General features: G+C 32.4%; 1 protein-coding gene across 16 annotated transcripts in view; it reads right to left on the reverse strand.

Moving 5' to 3' along the window:
- Positions 1–21,106, reverse strand: part of TRDN (triadin) — a 486,197-nt gene that overhangs the window by 83,936 nt on the left and 381,155 nt on the right. For all 16 annotated transcript variants that reach the window (XM_073219550.1, XM_073219549.1, XM_073219542.1 and 13 more), the window contains 2 exons: positions 6,940–6,990; positions 1,924–1,974 (listed from right to left, as the gene is read on the reverse strand). In XM_073219550.1, coding sequence (XP_073075651.1) covers positions 1,924–1,974; positions 6,940–6,990 — 102 coding nt within the window. The remainder of the gene's footprint in view (positions 1–1,923; positions 1,975–6,939; positions 6,991–21,106) is intronic.

A 21,106-nucleotide genomic window follows, 5' to 3' on the forward strand; every position in this document is an offset into this window, starting at 1 on the left:
GAACACCCTTCTCCCTGGAGCTATACCATCCAATGTGGGGATGATGATAAAAGGATTATATGGAAGGGTGGAAGAAGGGAAGGAAACTCTAAAGTAGGTATTTCCAGGTATTGAAGACTAAAATGAACACCCAGTGATTTCAGTGGAAACATGAATTATTTTTCATTCACATATATATTTCACATGCACTTCTTTTGAAATAAGAACATTTTAACTGAAATTCTTTAATAAAAAATGTGGAAATTTATAGTATTTCTGTCAGTTCCTCATTTTTTATATTTTTGTCTTAGATTGGCAAAGAAATTATAGCATCATCGAATGATTAAATTACTTAATGGCATCAAATCATTTCAACTTAGTTTGTTATGTAAACATCTACTCAAATCAACAATCATATCATGTTCAAGCAGTTCAGATTCCTTAAAATCATTAATGTCTAGGTTATCCCAGAGGAATTCACAATTAATTATTTCTTTGAATAACACAATGTAGCAATATTTTACTGTTTATTAAACGTATAACAGTAATTCTTTTCCAAGGATAATTATCCTAATTTACATATCCTATCAGAATAATATAAAATTGAATATAGTACCAAAATAATTTCTATCATAGGAGATGATAAATACAAAGCTTTAGACATGATAATACATTTCTAAAGTGAACCATAAATACCTAAGTAGGTTTGGAGTCCACGCTGCTTTAAATACTTTTTAAAAAGTCAACTACATATGTGGGCTGAGAAAAAAATATATCATGTTCTTCTGTTCCATTAAATTACAATTTTGTTTTATTTAAAATTAATTGAAAACTTAGGAAAGTATGACTTGAGGCTATGGCTTTTATACATTGCTTCACTGACTAACAGAGACTCTCGACGCACCCTTCATTTACTTGACCGATTCGTCTGTCATCTTTACCCTCCCACTGCTCTCCCACAGGTTTTCCAACTCCAACATATGTTTGTACAAGTTCATCTGAACTCTTTTTCTTTTTAATAAGATATTGCCTGTAAGTGGGAATTTTTACCACTATGTACATTGGCCAATAGTTCAGGCAGATTTTATCTTCAGGTAAATGTAGAAATGGGTTCTACTTCTAACATTCAATATAATCAGTATATTTTGTGATTTCACTGAATTACTATTATGTTCATTTTGACAATAAGAAATTCAAGACAATTCTGAGTATGATACCATGCCTGTAGAATGTACTGAAATTAATTAGGAACTATATGTATTACATTGTACTTAGCATATTTACTTATGTTTTAGGGGACATAACTTGATGTAAGGTATATCAGAATCCATATTACTGTAAGCCCAGTACAAGTGGGACCAGAGGTGCAATGAAGCTTGATTTAGGATATTGGAGTTTTAATGCTGGCTCTACTGCAAAGTACAGTAACTTGAAAAGTTCTTGACTATTCCAGTTTTATTTATCTGTAAGATAAAGATAGTTGACTATAGTTTATCTTTTAGTTCCTGTTAGCTATAAAATTTACTTAGGATTTTACTGTATCTGAACTTACAGAATGAAAGCTATCACTGAGAAATTTTCAGTATCAACTTTTTTATCTTTAATCTTTGGTTTCCATAGCTATTCATAATAAGATTCACCTTAGGATGTTTATGAAATGTGGATTTTCCACTACAGACTTGTGGAATCAGTATAGCACATGCAATTTAAAAAACTTTTACAGTATTTCTGACATAGCTCTTCTTGCCTTTGTTGTTTCATAGAACAATTTGGAATTTTATGATAAGAAATAATCCTTTTTCACTTTGTTCAAAAACATACAATGGCAAATTAAAGTTATAGTTTTGAAGTCCTGAAAAAGAAATGATGTATTACTCTGTTGCAAATAACTGAATATGCAATAGGCAGATCCATGTGTTTCCACATTTAATTATATGATATTACCTTTTTCCTTCCGGGAAGTTGGAACCTTCACTTGCTTCCCCTTAATAGGCTCTGGAAAGAGACATTGAGCATTTATTTGAAGCCATATTAAGAAGATTTGAGAACATACCTGCAATGATATTAATAAGCTACAGTGAGATATTAATAAGCTGATGGAAATGATATGATGCTTTATTTTAAGAACAATTTCAGTCATACAGAGACAAAGAAACAACAGCAAGCAGCTCAACAAGCCATCCTCTGAATACTTTCATTTAAAATAAATATAAATTGTTGAATGAGTTATGGTCGATTTTTTCATTAATGGGATGGGTATTTGGATGGATAAGAACTTATTTATCTGTAATTTTAAAAGAATACAGATTTAACATCTAGAAATCTCCCAAAATGGTTGTAATCAGCAGTAACTTAGTTTATTTCTTGCAGGCTATGTTTTTTTCAAACAATAAACAATCAAATGGAAAACCTTGCATATATCATGCGAATGTGTTCTTTTAGGTATCAAACTCAAGCCAAACTAATTTCAAGAATAAGACTAAAATTAAATATGATAATGTCATCTTTGAACTCCTAACATCTTAAAACTGAGGTCCTTAATTAAAAGAAATTAATTTATTCTAATAAGTTCAAATATGAAGTGATTCTCATCATATTGTATGTTCCAGACATAAGTGTGGTCAATGTCTTGGTGATATTATTGTTCCTCAACAGCCTATATTAAAGATAAATCAGTTTTTTGCCTCCTCTGCAACATTAATTTTAGTATCCATTTTACTGACCAAACAATAAAATATTACTTTTAATGGAGTAAGGAAAGAAGAAATAAAAGAAATCTATCCTTCCCACCCTTTTTTCTATTCCCACCTTATGGTGTGGGGTGGGAATGCAGAAAATATGATGTTAACGCCATGGTATATGGTATAAATAGATATGCCACTCAAGCCATTACTTAGAATTAACTGAGTCCAGGTGACTTTGGATGGTGCTAAGAATGGACTTAGGGAAGCTATCGAAAAGGCTGTGAGTCTCTGGGTAGTTAAGATACACTCCTAAGCATCCGTATGCTTGCAAGATTTTGTAAAATGGCTTTGGTAGCAAAGAAATGTCTAAGTATAAATTGGGCTGGTTCTTTTCTATATTTCATCATGTGAAGATGAAATCAAAAGCCATGGATTGAACAAACACATTCAGAGGCTTCATTAACTTTTTTTCCCAGCTGATGCGGGTAATTTACTGCTCATGTATTTCCTGGCCAAACTGAAAGAATTAATGTGTTGTGAAATGAGAAGTGGTGGTGGGGACAGATTCCCAGGGGGTTGGGAGAGCACAATGCCTGGAAATTCAGAATTCAAGATTCAGCATGTTGACTTAAACGGACAAGTGTATATACTTGTGTGAGATTAAAGTAGTTATGAAACACAGAGCATAGGAAGAGGACACATATTTGCTTTGACTTTGATGAAGAAAGAAGGAAATAACAAATACACTTTTATAGGGAATTTGAAGGTCATAAAACCATCACTTTAGATTTGGAGAAATTTCTCAGAAAATAGAAGTGACTTTTATTTCCAAGTTTACAAACGGGAAAATGTCTTCTGCTCCCAAGCTTGGTAATCCTCTGCACTGACTTTCCTGCAGCTCATTTCCTCTCAGTGTCCTGACTGCAAGGAGTCTGGACATGAGTTAGGGAGCTCACCAGCTGGTCTCAGCAATCCCTGACTACCCAAGGAAATGAGTGGGATAGCAAACATGACAAAGATGTAGCGTGTTATATGGAAATTCTGCTCTTCCTTATTAGCAAGCATAGATAAATGATTGGTTGGGGTCAACTATTAAGGCATTTTCAACTCATCTGTGTTGTTTGTCAGAAACAAAGCATTGGAAAGTCCTTTTTTGTGTTTTGTTTTTATAAGTAAGGTATTTTCTTTGTATTTGACCAAGAGCCAATGGGAAGCCTTATGAATCTTGATTATCAGGATCTAGATACATATTTAAAGGTGCTGTGATATAAATTGGAACTCTCAAAGTAGTCTGGACTAGGAGGTAGGAGGTTGTGATGGATAAAAAATTCACAAAGTATTAAGATATTTTCAGGTTTTCCACTCCCATACATTGCCCCAGAAAAAGGGAGTAAGTAATAAACTAGGGTCAGTGTTCATGATGAAGTAGATTGATGAGGATCAGTTTCAAAATCCTCAGACAACTTACCCCATCTTTAGCTCTAGCATTTGTTTAATGAGTGGCAATGGCTGAGAGAAACCATGTTGAAGACGAGTAGAAGTTGGGGGATCATCGGGTACATGGTCCTGAGTGTCAGAATATAAAGGAATAAGGGCTCTGCTGAGGATCCTTTGGCATTAGATCCACAGATACACATGCCTGGGTCACGAAACTAGTCAATAATTCTAACATCTACCATACTACTCCAATACTAGAGGAAGCCAATGGTGCTACTATTATATTCTCAGTAGAGGAGAAATTAATGAATCTCTTTGTGGCTTTGGGTTCAGTCTACAGTTCTTCAGTCAATGGGTGAATCTTGCATGCTCAGGGTTGTAAGTCAAATTATGAGTCAGACCAGGGGTCAAAGACAAGTGGCAATAGAATAGGAGTGGATGCCACAAAGAATATAACCAAGTATGAAATGACTGTCAGCATTGTCTGATTTCTGGGTGTTCAAGGCCACATAAACAGTGCTCTGCTCTGGTAGGTTTGAGTGTTGAGAAGACTTAGGTGGCTCTACTAGCTAAGGAAAGTCAGCAGCTGAGCCAGCAGCAAAAGCCAGCAGAAGTGTCTTTCTCCTGCTCTTTTTCTTCTGGAACAATCACTTCCCTGGTTTTAGAATTGTAGTATTGTTTCAATATGGGTTCTGATGTGTACATGCAAGTGGATTCTGTGAGAGTTTGGTAAGTGGAGGCAACATCTTTACTGCTTAATATAAATAATTTGTAAAATACAAGGACTCCAATGCAGTAAGTGGTTTTCTGGCAAGTGGAATTGCTGCATTCTGATTCTGCCACAGGTCAGCAATAGGCTTCAAAGAGTTTCTCCAGAAAGAATAACACTACAGAGGTTTTCTGAAATCATACAGTTAACAGTGCAATTTTTTTCTTTGATTTTTTTAGTAGTAATAAATTATAGTCAGTAAATCAAGGAAAGATGGCAATGAAATTCTCCTAAAACATTATCCAACTTATATATATACAACAATGACATTCAAGGTCATTAGCACAGCTTGGATTTTTAAAAAGGTGCATTTTAAATAGTTCTAAACCAGTAATCATAAGCAGTAATATATATTACATAATTTTCTAGTGACCATGGAGATATTTTGCGAATGTAGAGGATTTAACTTTGAAGAAAAGGTCTCACTAGGAAATTTCCTGCAATTATACATTTGTAACAACAACAATAATAGAAATTACAGGAGCCTACTTAGTGAAGGGATCAGTGTAAATTTAAATCCCCTAGATAATGTTTTTCAGGACAGGACTTTACAATTACCATTTCCAACTAGATTAGGACTTGGCACAAATGAAATCTTTAATAGTTTAATTTTTTGATAATCATCATTGCCTAAAGGGTAGTTTTGGAGGTAAGCCTCAACATTTCTTCTGAGCTGCTTTTACAGTAAACAGCAATATGTGGTCCAAATATTCCTGTGACATAAATGCAGACCAAAATAAATGAATTTCAGACCACATTGAAAGGAGGGATAGTTTAGATTTTTCCAGTTGTGATTTGCAAATCATATATTTTCCTGGTAGTATGTTTCAATGACACTTTTTGTTTTCACACAATCTAAGACAATATTTTTGTTAATTGTCAGATAAAATTAAAGTAGAGGATGAGAAGGAGTTCTCTCCCAAAGTACAGGTAATCACTGGAGAAAAATAGACTAAACACCTCTGTGGGAATTAATGAGAGTCAAACAACAGCAAAAGAACTAAGAATATTTTTCCCATACTGCATAGCCAATGTGTCTATGTCAAATAGATTTTTCAAGCTTAGGTAATGAGTTCTACACTCAAAGCAAGGTGCTTTGAAGCATACAATTGCAAAAACCCTATTTTAAGGAGCAAGTAGTGTCTGTGTTAAAATGAAAAGATGCATTTTAAAGTCTGATGACTTGACTTTGATTATCGCATTTGCCTCTCACACACAATCTAACATTGAGTAGCTTACATTACCTATACCTCAGCTTCCTTGTCTATGAAAATTGAGATATTCATCACAACTTGCTGAAACAAAATGTGTAAAGTAGGGGTATCAATGTTCCTGGCAAAGAGCAGATGCCCTGCTTCTGTACTTCTCCTAAATAATCCTCACTTCTTTGCCTGGCTAACTCTCTATCCTCTGACATGAATTTAATATAACTTCTTCAGGAAAGCCTTCTCTGATTCCCCATGCTTGTTTAGGATAACCATTTACACTCTCTTATAGCACCCTGTATATGTCCTCTATGATTCTTAGGTTCAATTAATTATGTAATAATTTATATTGTAAGTTTCATGAGGGCATAGACCTATTCCTAGAGTCTAGTGAGTGCATGTTCTGATTACTGTATAGCAAATGCACAAAAAGTAATTATTAAATCTTTGTTTCTCCAATGATTAGCAAATGCTTGAAAGGCTTATACAATAAATATATATTTTATGAATGGATAGCATGCACGAAAGTTAGACCTTTATATATATATATTCACATATGTGTGTGTGTGTGTGTGTGTGTGTGTGTGTGTGTGTGTGTGTGTGTGTGTGTATACCCTTTTCATTCTTTAAGGAAACCCTTTTTCTATTTTTCTTCTTTTGGAAATTATAATCAGAGCACTTTTTAGGTTACAATAAACTGGAAGAAAGAATTTCAGTGAAAAATAAATATTTTCTTTCTAGTAAGTTTTCAAAAATATGAGTGTGACCTGTGCAATTTTGACCAATACTCCCACAAAGTGAATGACTCTAATGTACTATGGACTCATTCTGATATGTTTGCTGTAAGTTAAATTGACTCTATTACCTTTATCCTTCAGAACAGGAGAAGTCTTCCCAGATATTTCTTTTCTAATTTCTGCAAGAGGAATCATGGAGAGAAAAGGTTATAAGTAATCATACAGAAAAACTGCAAGTTTCTTCATGTGCTATGTCATGAGGCTTAAAAACCCAAAGGGGATTGGAGTTGATATTCAAGGCACAAATATCTACTGAGATAAATTGCCTGTAAGGAATTGAGCTAAATGTGCAGAAGATACAAAACAAGCTTACAAATAATTATCATTATCACAGGGACAAACTATAATAGACAAAAACGTACATATAAAATGCAATGGGTTTTGGAGAAGGATATGATGACAATAATAACTAACATTATCTACTTAACTATGTGTCACAGTCTATGTTCTCTATTGCTTTGCCATTTCAATGTTCACAACAACCCTATAAGTTAGGTAGATCCTGTCATTATTCCTGCTTTTCACATAAAGGTATAAATAGCTTCCTCCAAGGTCATGTAGTTCATGATAGGAGCCTTGGGATTTGAACTAATGTCTCTTTCAACTCAACCACAAAGATACGGGCTCTGGTAGCTGAATAATGGGATCAGGAAGGCTTTGGCACGTGGTACTGAGGAAGATCTTGAAAGATGGAAATGAATTAGACCAACAGAGATGAAACAGAAATACACATTTTAAAAGAACAGAAGAGCCAATGGGAGGCCTGTGTGGGGCAGTTTGTCAGTTCGGCTGTGTTCATCACTTGTAGCCAATAGAACAGGGTGAAAGCGATGGTATGTGACTTCCTAGGCTCTATCAGGAAATGTCATGCAGGTTCCACCTGCTTCTCAACGGACACAAACTCTGGGGAAGCCTACTGCCACGTAAGTACTCCAACCAACACCAGTCGAGTCAACAGCCCCAGCTGAATTCCTAGCCAACAGCTGCCAGCCATCTAAGTGAGCTATCTTGAACATCCAGGAATCTGCTACTTTTGATGGCTATAGTCCAAGCCTATCTCTGACTGCAATCACATGAAAAAGCAGTGAAAACTGCCTAGTCTATCCTTCCTGAATTACTGTTCCCCTAAATATTGAGCAAAGTAAAATCACTTGTTTTACACCACTAAGTTTTGGAGTTGTCTGTACACAGAAACAGTATTTGGAATAGCTGATAAACAGCAAAATATTGCACCATGTGATGTTCTTCAGTGGTGCTGTAGAGATGAGCACAATTATATATAAAGAGAAAAAAATTAATTTTTTCTACTTTAAAAATTGGGGAAGGTTTTCCCTGGGGAGAAGCCAATTTGGTTAAGTGTCCTAAGTAGGATTTCACTGGTCAGGAAACACCAATTTAACAGTATAACTGAAAGTAGGATGTAAATTAGATTTTTTAAAAAGCTAATGATGGCTCCTAGAACTCTTACATTTTTCACAGAAGTATAACTTGCTATGAATTGAGATATGAAATGTGGGGAAAAGAAAATGTCTAGCAAGCAGTTGGAAATATGTCAAGTACAGATTACACTCAAGTTTTGCAGAAGTAAAGCAACATGCAGTCTGATTTATAAATGGAACCTAACAATGCAACCAGTAACATGATTTTTTAAATGTCCCAAACAAATCTTATTTGCTTTGCTCACACGTTAACTTGACTTCATGAGTAAACTGAGTATACAAAAGCAAATCAAACCTGAAAGTTTTAAATTGTGTTCTTTATAATACCTGCAAATTAAAAAAAGACCTGTTGTCCTTGGTAATAATGTTTTACTTTCATGTTTCAAATCCAATCCCATATAATTTGCCTACATTGTTCATACATTGGTAGTAATACATTTAATTTTATACATTTGATTAGCAATTTCCAGATGTTAAAAAATGAACACACAGATTGTGATCAAAATACCTATGTAAGTTTTAAATAATTTACTATATAAAATTTATTCAAGATAAATATATTCAATTTCAAAAAATTCAGGAATTTTTTAAAATTCTGAATATATTTAACAAAGAAAAATAGAAAATGATATCTGCTTCTTTTTCTCACATCTGTAGAAGATAAAACACATATATAGTAATAGTGTTTCCTTCTGTAGGAATTTTTTAAAGAGACCCACAAAACACAAAAGACTAAAATAATTTGCAAGCTTGCAAAAGAGGAAATCAGCACCAGAGTTCTTCCCCAGCATGAACTTAAATATTTTGGACCCTAAAAATAGTAGATTTTTATAAAAATAGTAGTAAGTAATAATATCTTCGATTTAACTATTATTTACTATTTGTTGCTCTGAATGATCAAGCTCAATATCAGTTTAAGATTAGTGACTAATTAGAGTATTAGGAAAAGTATTTCTGTTGGAGCATCCTGGCTTGATGTCAATGTGAAGTACAGCTAGACTGAAAAAGAAACAGATTGGAAGGTTTAAAAAATACATCCTAATAGAATCATCGGGCAATTTAGGCCTTCTGGCTCTATAAAACACCAATCTCAAAATTCTTAATGTTTCTCAACCAGCAAGCTCTAGTGAAGTGCTAAGAAAAATTATTTCAAATGCTGTATCTTTTACCTCTTTTGTAGATATAAGATGCCTGCTGATTTGAGATATATTTTACATGAGTATAATGAATAAGATCTTTGTACTAAACTTTTTGTATTTTTCTTCTGATACAAAAAACAAAGAGCCATGTGGTGGACTCTATCCATAAATTCAGTGATACCTGGTAATTTCACAGAATATGACTATGAATGTACATCACATAACATTAAAAATATTAAAATTATCTCATAATGTCTCTATTGCTTCCAAAAGTGCTACTGCATTGTCCCTCAAGTGATTTAGTTGTGATTAGTTGTGGGATTTTTAAATTTTGGATATGCAAATGCCCTACCTGCATCTATCATTGTTTTATGTTCATTTCATCATAATGTTTGTCAATCAGGAGTATTTTAGAAGAGATATATTGTAGCATTTTTATATCTCTTCCAAACTCCAAAATATAAATTTCACAAGTACAGATAAAAGCATTTTCAAGTTGTCCAAGTGTTTTTAAATATTGTACTTGTAATTCTCATGAGGAAAACATAATATAGTGATGTTTCATATAATTCTAATTCTGAATGCTCCTGAAGGATGTTGTCAGAGATTAATTTTGCTCAGGACACTGTCCATTAACTTTGTAATTAAGTATGACTTGGTGGGGAAGCATCTTTAACTTTCTCTATGTCTTAATGATACATTTAATCATCCCCTTTTCTATGGACTAAAGAACTTGACACACATATTTTTTACATTTTAAGGTGTTTTTCTCTAAACATCTGTTTAAAAATTCTTAATCTAAAATATTTGTTATTAAACCATATGTTGGTGTCTAGTTTTTAAAACCTTGGAACCTTCATTGTATTTATTTCTTAGCCTTTCTGTTTTATTAAAAAATAATATAATTTTATAAACCTATATTATCATCTATCTCTAATTGTACAGACTAGTTTAAAAGCATAACAATATAAAATCTGTTTGAGTGACATCTGACAATGTTGTCAGGACTTGGAGACTATGGTGAGGTATCCCTCAAGAAATTGTAAATGAGGGAAATTAGACTGTTTTCTGAAAGTTAAGCTAAAGAATCATTAGTTCTGAAGGCACCAACTGTACAACACTGTAAATATACCTCTGAAGAGCTTTGCAGTCACCACAGAGGAGGAAGTCTTGTCCGGTGAACTCAGTATTCTAGTCCTTTTGACAAGCTCTTCCTTATAGTATATAGTTCTTCAAATTGTCTTACTGGGAGACTCTCCTGAAATCATCTAAATGCCCCCTCTCCTTAACTAAATTCTGATTGAACTGTATAATTATGATAACTTCAGACTGTGTAGCACAGCTACAAGGAGAGGACCCCTAACACAAGTTTTTATACTCTGGTTCTCATTACATGTTAATAATCAGAATACTAACCAGAATTCTAGAGTGTACTTCAGTGGGGCACAGTTGGACACATTGTAGTTAATCTGACCCCAGCTCTTTCAGAAAGAGCGGCACTGTGCAATGATTTACAAAAATAAGATGAGCATACCTTTCATATTTGGGGACTAAAATGAACTATGACATCCAGGGCACAGAATTACTGAGCCTGAATTCTCCTACAAAAGTCTTCATTTTTTAAAGAAAACTTTATTAGTCATGAAATTTTCCTTGTGTAATTATGTCCAACTGAAGATGTCAAAGTTCCCATGTTTGTTTCAAGAAAAGATTTTACTAAAAAACTGTAATTTCCCTGAGGGTAGGCAAAGCTAGGTCTTGGTCATTCCTGCCTTCACATATAATGACAAAGTGTTATTCTGTATAGTTAGACATGTTTACATAAGATCTTGAACAAATAACTTGTCCAAAGTCACAGCTATTAAATAGCGATGGGAAATGTGAACCAAACCATTTGACTACAAAATTAGAGCTAAACTACTACATTATGCGCTGGGAGCATAGTGAATTATGAAGTAGATGGCACCTCAGGTGGCCCCTACGAGAGAAGAGTGAGCACATATACATCATTACGTCACGTCATTCTTCATAACCGCCAGACTACCAGAGCCTCCAAACAGTTCTTCTGAGGCAGAGACCATGTCGTCTGGCACATACTAGGAACTCAATAGTTATTTGTTAAATAAATTAATAAACTTGCCAAATTTTGCACTGATCACATTTTATTAGGAAACTTGCTTTTTAATCTTTACTCAAAAACCTAATAATTATTATAAACATCTATCATAGTTATTTCCCAAATTGGCAATCCCAACCCAGTAAGGTGTGAAAATAAAATAAAATTGCTAATATATAACATTTTTCATAGGCAAAAAAATAAAATTATGTGTATTGCCATATAATATTTACATATCATTTTGCTTTTTGTTATCTAAGAAGTTTTTGTTATCTAAGAATTTCAAATGTTGAATAATCTCACACACCTATATTTCTATTTATTTCATTCAATTCTTAAAAATAATCTCAATCATCTATTCGTTTTAAATAGTCTTTTTCACTACAATCATGTCGATTATAAATATTCTATATTGTTTTTGAACTTCCTTACTTAATTAGAAATCTTCATCTACAAACACATATATGTGAGATCATGGGAATTAGTCTCATTATAGTACAACTGTTCAAACATGAAACATTTTACGAGATGATACATGTAGAAAATTTGAAGAAATATATTGAATATAAAAAAAGGTTAACTTAAAAGTTATTAATATAAGAAAAAATAAATAGGGATTTTTAATAAATCCATTATTCATGTTATGTAATCTAAAAAAAATAGTTCAATTTGAAATTCACTTTGTGGACTAGTTCTTTGAGATTTCTATATACATTTTTAAATTAATGAACTTTAATAGTTTTTAGAGCCTATTAAAGTTTATAGCAAAACTGAACTGAAAGTACTGAGGGCTCCCACATATGTCCTCTCCTAACACACACAGCTTGCCCCATCATCAATACCCCTGATTGGTGTGGTACATTTGTTACAACAGATGAACAGATATTCATACATCATTGTCAACCAAAATCCCCAGTTTACATTAAGATTAAGATTAGTTTTGTTCATTCTATGGATTTTATCAAATGTGTAATGACATATATCTATCATTATAGTATGATACAAAATAGTTTCACTGTTCTAAAAATTCCCTATACTCCACCTATTCATGCCTCATTCCCTGCCAAACCAGGCAGTAAACGTGATACTATTTTCAGTTTTCCTTTTCCAGGTCATGTAGCTGGAGTTATCCAATAGGAAACTTTTTTTAAATGGCTTCTTTCACCTAGAAATAAAAATTAAATTTCTTTTATGTCTTTTTGTGGTCTGATAACTGATGCATTTTTAACACTGTATGGATGTGTACCAGTTTATTTACCTAATCACCTATTGAACATATTTGTGAGTTCCAAATTTTAGCAACTGTAAATAAAGTTGGTATAAATATTTGTGCTCAGGTTTTTGTATGGACATGTTTTTAACTCATTTAGGTAAATACTGAGCAGTGTGATTGCTGCATTGTATGGTAAGAGTATATTTAATTCTGTAAGAAATCACTAAACGATCTTCCAAAGTGGCTGTTTTGCATTCTCTCCAGCAGTCAATGAGAGTTCCTGTTGCTCTACATCTTCTCCAACATTTGATATTATCCGTGTTTTGGATTTTAGCTATTCTAAGTTATAAAATGGCATCTCATAGCTTTAATTTGCAATTTTCTAATGATGTATGAGGCTGAGTATCTTTTTCAAAGGCTTATTTGTCATGTTATATATATATATATTTTTGGTGAGGTATCTATTCAGATATTTTGCCAATTTTTGAAAAGGATTGTCCATTTACTTATTGTTGAGTTTTAAAAGTTCTTTGTGATATTGGATAATAGTCTTTTATCAAATATATATTTTACAAATATTTTCTCCCATTTTGTGTCATGTCTTCAAATTCTCTAGACAATATCTTTTGCAGAGCATATGTATTCAATTATAATGAAGTCCAACTTTTCTATTTTTCATTTATGAATTGTACCTTTTGTGTTGTATCTAAAAAGTCACTGCCAAACCCAAGATCATCTACATCTTCTCTTATGTTGTCTTCTAGAAGTTTTATAGTCCATATTTTACATTAGGTCTATGATCCACTTTCAGTTGACTCTCTGAGAAGGATGTAGAATCTGTGTGTAGATTTCTTTTTCTTACAGATGTCCAATTGTTCCAGCACCACTTGTTGAGAAAACAATTATTTCCCCATAGAATTACTTTCGCTTTTTTGTCAAATATCAGTTGATTATTTTTTGTGGGTCTATTCTGTTACATTGATCTATTTGTCTCTTCTTTCATGAATATCACACTGTATTGTCTACTATAGCTTTATAAGAAGCCTTGAAGACCAATAGTGTCAGTCTTCCAACTTCGTTCCTCTCCTTTAATATTCTTTTGGCTATCCTGAATCTTTTCTTTTTCCACATAAACTTTAGAATTAGTTAGTTGATATCCACAATATCTGTTTCTCAATATTCACTGGGATTTTTATTGATTGTATTGAATCTATCAATCAATTTGGGAAGAACTGACAACTTAACAATGTAGAATCTCCCCATTCATAACCACAGAATATCTCAATTATTTGGTTCTTTCATCAGTAATTTTTCTCATATAGAACTCATACTGACCTTACAAATATTTTAGATTTATATCTAAGCAATTCCTTTTTTGGTGTTAATGTAAATGGTGTTGCATTTTTAATTTTGTTTTCTGCTGGTATATAAGAGAGCAATTAACTTTTATATGTTTACTAATCTTATATCTTGCAACCTTGATATAATCACTGATTAGTCCCAAGAGGTTTTTCTTGATTCTTTGGCATTTTCTACATAGGCAATCACATCATATGTGAAGATTGACAACTTTATTTCTTCCTTCCCAATTAGTAAACCTTTTATTTCTTTTTCTTATCTTATTTCATTAACTAGCACTTCCAGTACAATGTTGAATAAGTATGGTGAGAGGGGACATCTTTGCCTTGTTCCTTATTTTTGTGGATAAAAGCTTGTAGTTTCTCACTATTAAGTATATTAGCTGTAGATTTTCTATAGATGTTCTTTATCATGTTGAGGAAATGCCTTTCTACTAGTTTCCTGGGAGTTTTTATCATGAATGGGTGTTAGATTTTGTCAAATGACTTTCTGTATCTATTGATATGATCATGTATTTCTTCTTTAGCTTTTTAATGTGGATTACATTAATTGATTTTCAAATGTTGAAGACTTGCATACCTGGAATAAACTCCAGCTGGTCATGGTGTATAAATATTTTTATACATTGTTTGATTTGATATGCTAATATTTTAGATTTTCATGAATTTTTTTGAAACCTCCATTCTACCAGTACTTTAAACTTAATGATAGATATGTATATACAAAAGAAAGCTGAGGTCTGAGACTCTCCAAGAGAGCTTGGTTGGAGTAAAACAAAAGATAATGCCACTTTAACACATTAGAAATTGTCCTTCCTATAATGCTCATGTGACAGAAAAATCTCCCTGTAGAATAAGAAGCCTTGCTTTGTTTAAGCTCCTTCACTGGGATACAATATTTTAAAAGAAGAATGTATTTTTGTATTTTAAAAGGATAAAATTCATCTATTTGGTAAACATTTATTCAGTGTCTCTTTTGTACTGAGAACTAGAAAAGCAAGAATAGGTGTGTAGAATTCAGTCAAAGCTAGAACACATGCACATAGATTTAGTATCATGATATAAATACATGTGCAGGACTCTGGGTGTATATTGAAAGACTGACAAACTCTACCTGATGGAATGAGAAAAGACCTCACAGAAGCACTGGCATTTGTGGTGGATATCAACTTTGGATATATAAACTGGATATAAAGTTTGTCATCAAAGAAGAGTTTGAAAGGCATCTCCAACATAAGGAACAACATAACCAAATCATGGAGTGTGAAAATTCATATAGCTGGATCACTGGATATAAAAAATGGGGGAGAAAAGGTAAAGCAAAGTAGGAAATTCACACTGAAGATTGGTGGGGAAGGCATCTGCAGTATCCTACAAAAGAATTTAAATTTATATGCTTCCAGCGATGAGCAGTCTATAAAGATGCTAAATCCAAACATTTTTTCTGTCATTGTGTCAATGTAATGAACAGTTTTGCTCGAAAGAGAATATGATACATACTGAACTGACAATACATAGAAAGTCATTGTCATTTTGTTTGGTAATAGTCTAAAACTGAAGCCATCAGTCACCCATAGTTGTGTTCTTCAAATTCTCCTGTCTCCAGAGACAATATCTTCTTCTCTTTCATTTTTAGTTTCTTGTGTGTATGTGTGTGTGATATGTGCATAATCTCTACTTTCTGTATGCTATTATTACTGATTCTTATGCTTTAATTCACAATTAGAGAATCTTCATGTCATTCTGATTGGACATCCAATGGCATACTTTGCTCCAGAGATATATTTTATTGAAAGTTAAGTGTGTACATTTTGAAATTTAAGTGAAGTAAATACTTTAAATATCATAACTCTGTTTAGTAGATTTATACAATATTTTAAAGAGCTTTCATTTTAGAATCTGAATCTGACTTTCCTGTATATTCTATGGATTGTACTTGCAATTAGAAAAATAAGTCTATTCTTCAGCACTTGGGCTAAGTGAAAATGGGCATAGAAGACACTTCTTACAAATGAGAATTAGACAATATTAGGACTGTAAGGTCCTCTAGAGATTGCTTAGTGAAATCATCTTGACGTATAAGAGGCTACACAAGATAGGTAACTAGCTTAATGTCACAGAGTAAATTATTGAAAGGGCCAGACCAAACCTTATTTGTTATTTTCTGACAGCTCTGTAGTTTAACATTCAAGCAGGTTAATATTATTTCTAATCATCATTGGTTTTCATCTGTTATTTCTTTTTCAAGGGCCAAATACAAGTGCTAACTTCAAATTAATAATTGTTTACCATAATTTTTATTGCCAAGACTTTTAATGAGAGTATAGATGCTGTGTATGGGTTATCTAACTAGCACTCCTCTTTTCTTGAACAAAAATCAAGTGAAATAAAGCCCAAAGGTTGCAAGTTATAATGATGGAGAAATTTCTAACTTATATTTTGACATTTCAGAATTCCAAAGGAAGATGACTTTTTAAAGGACTGCTTTTCAATTAGCTTATACTACACTATCATTCTACGAAAAATTGGGACAGTAATAGTCAATAAAGTACAAGTAAATTTTATATAGAATGTTGATAAAATGTTCATGTTCATTCTTGAAATTATTTGACCTAAAATGTGTAAGTTAATTTCCAATGAGAAGCAATGTATTTTTATGTGATGCTGATAATTTCAGATGATATCTGCAATTTGATTTCTAATGGAGCTTAAACTCCATTAATTTGTTCCAGGATGTTCCCTAACAATTGGTTTTACACAATTTTATACAAGATAGTACTTGTTAATTTTTTTTAACTTAAAGAGGCCTTTGGTAGAAAATTGATATATAAATGGAAAAAAAAAGTCAATAAAAGGAAAAAAATATATCAGGAAACCATCTTTTTCCTGATTTTTAGCTTTGTAACATAAGCATTTTATACTATCTACTGAAGCTTCCTAAGGGGAAAAAAGCTCCAATCCATATGTATCTTCAGGATAAGAACAGGAGAGGAAGTAAATATTCATAGAAAAAGACATAATTAGAAATTTAATGTTTTTGAGCTTATAAGGAGGTGTTTTATTGGTGTTGTATGGTAAATACTACAATGTGTTTCCATGGTCTTTTATTAAATCTAGCCTAGGACGTCAAAGGAACAAACAGTGTTGATTTTTCACCCTTGAAAACAAAATTTTCATATTCAAGTATCTATACTAAATAATTAAAATTTGTTTTTACATGCCAATTTTTGATGGTTATCAAAATTCTGTATGAGGAAAAAAAAAAGATTTGTAAGAGAATTTTCATTATGAATAGAATGAAAATTGCCTATTATAGATTTAAGGATGTCTTGAAGAACCATCAACCTAGTATTAAAATGTAGACAATGATCAAGAATACATGCTCTATATTGTTTTAAAATAATTAAATTATATTGAATACTGTCAAAAGAAATCTGAAGTGCATTGTCATTAAATTCAGAGATCATATAACAACTTTCTTCTTATTCACAATTAAATTTGGCTGGACTTAAAGAAAATGGTTTGTAATTGCATTCTATTACTTTTACATGAAGAAGGTTGGGAGATAAGCCAAACAAAGTTTAGAAATTATGATAGATGAAGCAAAACACACATGTAATGTAAATTTTTGTTGCTTTTTAGTACCTAAAAGAATGATAACATTTCCATTTAGAAACTACTTTGATAAATCACAGAAGAGGGAAAGTGAAGGTAGAATAGGGGTGACATTCTGCTCTTAGGCATTTTGGCTACTCTGGTATTAGCAGGTAACTCAGCCCCTCGGCCTGCCTGTCCTGCTGACCTGACAATCAGTAGGGTTACTTGGTGATCCCAGTATGAAGTTCCAGGATTGGTTTCTAGAGAAATCTTATAGTTTAGTGTGCTTCTTCATACAATGCCCAGAGTATCTAAGAAAACGAAGGGAAAAGATGGACCCAGAAGGCACAATAGGCAGAGAAGTGATTCATTTTCATGGTAACTGAAAGACAGAATATTTGCAAGGAAACAGGATTGTGGGCAATGATCTTTCTGTTGTGACTGCTACTTGCTCATAGAATATCCTGCATAAAATAATCAAGTTACATATTATCTTACTGGAGAAAATGGATCATTAATAACAACTTTTAACTTTTGAGAGAAAGGCAGAGCATGAACACATTTCACATAGCGTCACCTCTGAATCTCCTCATTGGTACACATTGCTCAGTAGTGGGGATGAAATTCTCCTCAACATTGAATGGCATTCTTACCAATAAATATTTGAATCACAGGAACCAAATGTTGCACAGCAGAAGGTGGCATCCTGTGGCAGATGATTGTACCGATACAAATTTCTTTTGACTAAGTGTTGTTCTGTAGTGTAGGTAATGTTTAGAGCTGTCTATTAAAGGGATGAGAAAACTGAGGGAAACAGTGAGGAAGGGACTAGAAAGGAACTTTCCATATGTGAGATAAACTAATTGTGAAAACATTCTAAAATTATTAAATAAAATAGGGGTAAGAAGTGAAATGTGTTACATGAGCAGTGGAGAATTGCTAAAAGTTATCTTGAAAATATGTAAGATATCTAAATAAACAGAATATACAATTTTCATGTATGTTGTATGGCTCTGTACATAAGCCATCTTCTCTCCAAAGCCCACTCAGTGCTCCTCACACCTGTTCCCCAGCGCCTAGACTGTTGTGGGCGCTCAATAAATATTAAATAACCAAAGCACAAATTATTCTCAAAAAATTTGGAATTCACAGGAATCAATAATATTGTTATTATCATTTAACATTTATTGAGGGTCAACAGCATGACTTAGTCCACATGTGCAAATAGGTAATTTTTTAATCACATATCAAGCAAATAATTAAATACAAGTTGCATTAACTAAACTTTCACTTTTACTCCATTGATTTTAAATGTAAAATCATTACTTTCTTTTTCTAATAATGTTGACATGCCATGAAATAGAAGCATTCATTATTTAAATAAATAACATTTCTCAAAGGGAGATCATTACTCTTGAATGTTAACATTCACTTGAAGTATGGGATAAATCTATAGTAAGTACACATCACATATTCTAAATAGACCAGTACATGTACAATAATCCAAAAAAGTGAATGAGGACAGTGACAAATACACAAAGCATGTAATGGCCCTTGGGTTTCACCTACTGTTGTGACAACTTAAAACACTAATACAATTTTGTAGAGTACCACTGTTTACAAAATAGCGTTAAAGGCAAAAAAGACAGAAACTCTTCAGGTGGACACAAATTAGTGTGTTTATGAATTTAGTAACATTTCTTAATTGAAGGCAGGATAGAATTTTTTATTACAGGAAATGAACTGCGTTTGACACATTTATGATCCACACGCTCAAATCTGACCCTTAATAAAATGACTACTAATTGTGTTCAAATTTATTCTTGTGGTTAATAGGCACTCAAATTCTGTTTAATCTTTTTTCATGAATATTTTTCTGTGACATTTCTACTTAACTGGATCTTGAAGTGATTTTCAATTGTTATGAGGATGGAAAACTATACTTAATATTTATGCAGTGAAATTTTCAGTTTAATTTTAGGATACTGCAGTATCCATAAGTATTCAAGTTTATAAAGTGTGTTTTCCCTTAGCATTTGAATCTAAGTTTTATAGAAACCTATAAATGAAAGCCTCTTCAGACCAACCTTCCACTAAAGAAGTAAAGACTCTATACTCTGATGTAAGGAACATTCACTTTAAAACTTTGTTGAACAAAAATGTTTTACATTTGGAAGGAGCATGAGATCATCCAATTCAGCTCCATAATTGTACAAATAAGAAAAGTGAGGATAAGGCCTAATATTTCTATATTTAGATTCATACATTGGTTTAATTGGGAAAATGTTTAATTTTCTATTTCAAGTTTTTTTTAAATTCACAACAGTTGCAACTACTAAAATTTAATTTTTCAAATTTAAGCTCAATGAAATGTTATGAACTTTTTCTAGATGTAACATACAAATGTATAAAGATGAATCCTTACACAGTAGCACGGGTAATGTTTTATCTTTGGCATTCCTTGACTCTCACCATAATAGTAACATTTATTATAGAAAATATTTGTGTGTCCTGATGCTTCTAGGTAATTGCTTTCTAAACAAGGAGGAATAGTGTGTGTGTGTGTGTGTGTGTGTGTGTGTGTGCGAGCATGTGTGTGTGCTTTTACAGTGGAAGAATTTATGAAATGTTTCTTAATACTCAAAATATAGTTAAGCCAATATAAAATTTTTATAAGAATAACTGAGAAACACATGAATTAACATGAATTAGAGATAAAATAGAGTTACATTTTTGGACTTCTGCAGAAGTTAGATTAACTAAATTTCTACTTCTTACAAAATATGAGACCTAGTTTAATTTACATTAACATAAAATTCAGTCCACCTTTCACTATAGGAGTTTCTCAAAACATAAAGTGTAGCTTAAGCAATCTTCCCGAAGCACAATTATAATGCAGAGTAAGCCAGAGATTCAATATACACAGTTTTATATAAATCACCAAAAATATTTTAAATCTTATAAGAATTATGAAAATCATGTTTTTCCCCCTACAAGTTCACCAGTTCAAACTTGAATGAAAGAAAACAACTCCTTAAAATCTATTTAACTGTATTTCATTGCATTACAAACTAGTTTTAGACTACTTATACTTTTAAAGACAACTAAAACTGCATAAGGAAGGTAAGTACACAATAGTCTTAAAACATCATCTTATGAATAAATATCAGAATATTAGGATGAAATCTGTAGAATGCCACTGATTTATTCCCATATAAACTTCCTGCATTATTAAAATCACAAAATACATATTTTTCATATTGATTATTAGTCGTAGATATACCATCACAAAAATATGCAAGTTCTCCACTCTATTTCTTATTTTTTTATAGTTGAAAACTATGAGGTCATTACTTTCTAGTATTTAAAACTG

The sequence above is a fragment of the Manis javanica genome, chromosome 13, assembly GCF_040802235.1.
Source record: "Manis javanica isolate MJ-LG chromosome 13, MJ_LKY, whole genome shotgun sequence".
Lineage (NCBI taxonomy): Eukaryota > Metazoa > Chordata > Mammalia > Pholidota > Manidae > Manis > Manis javanica.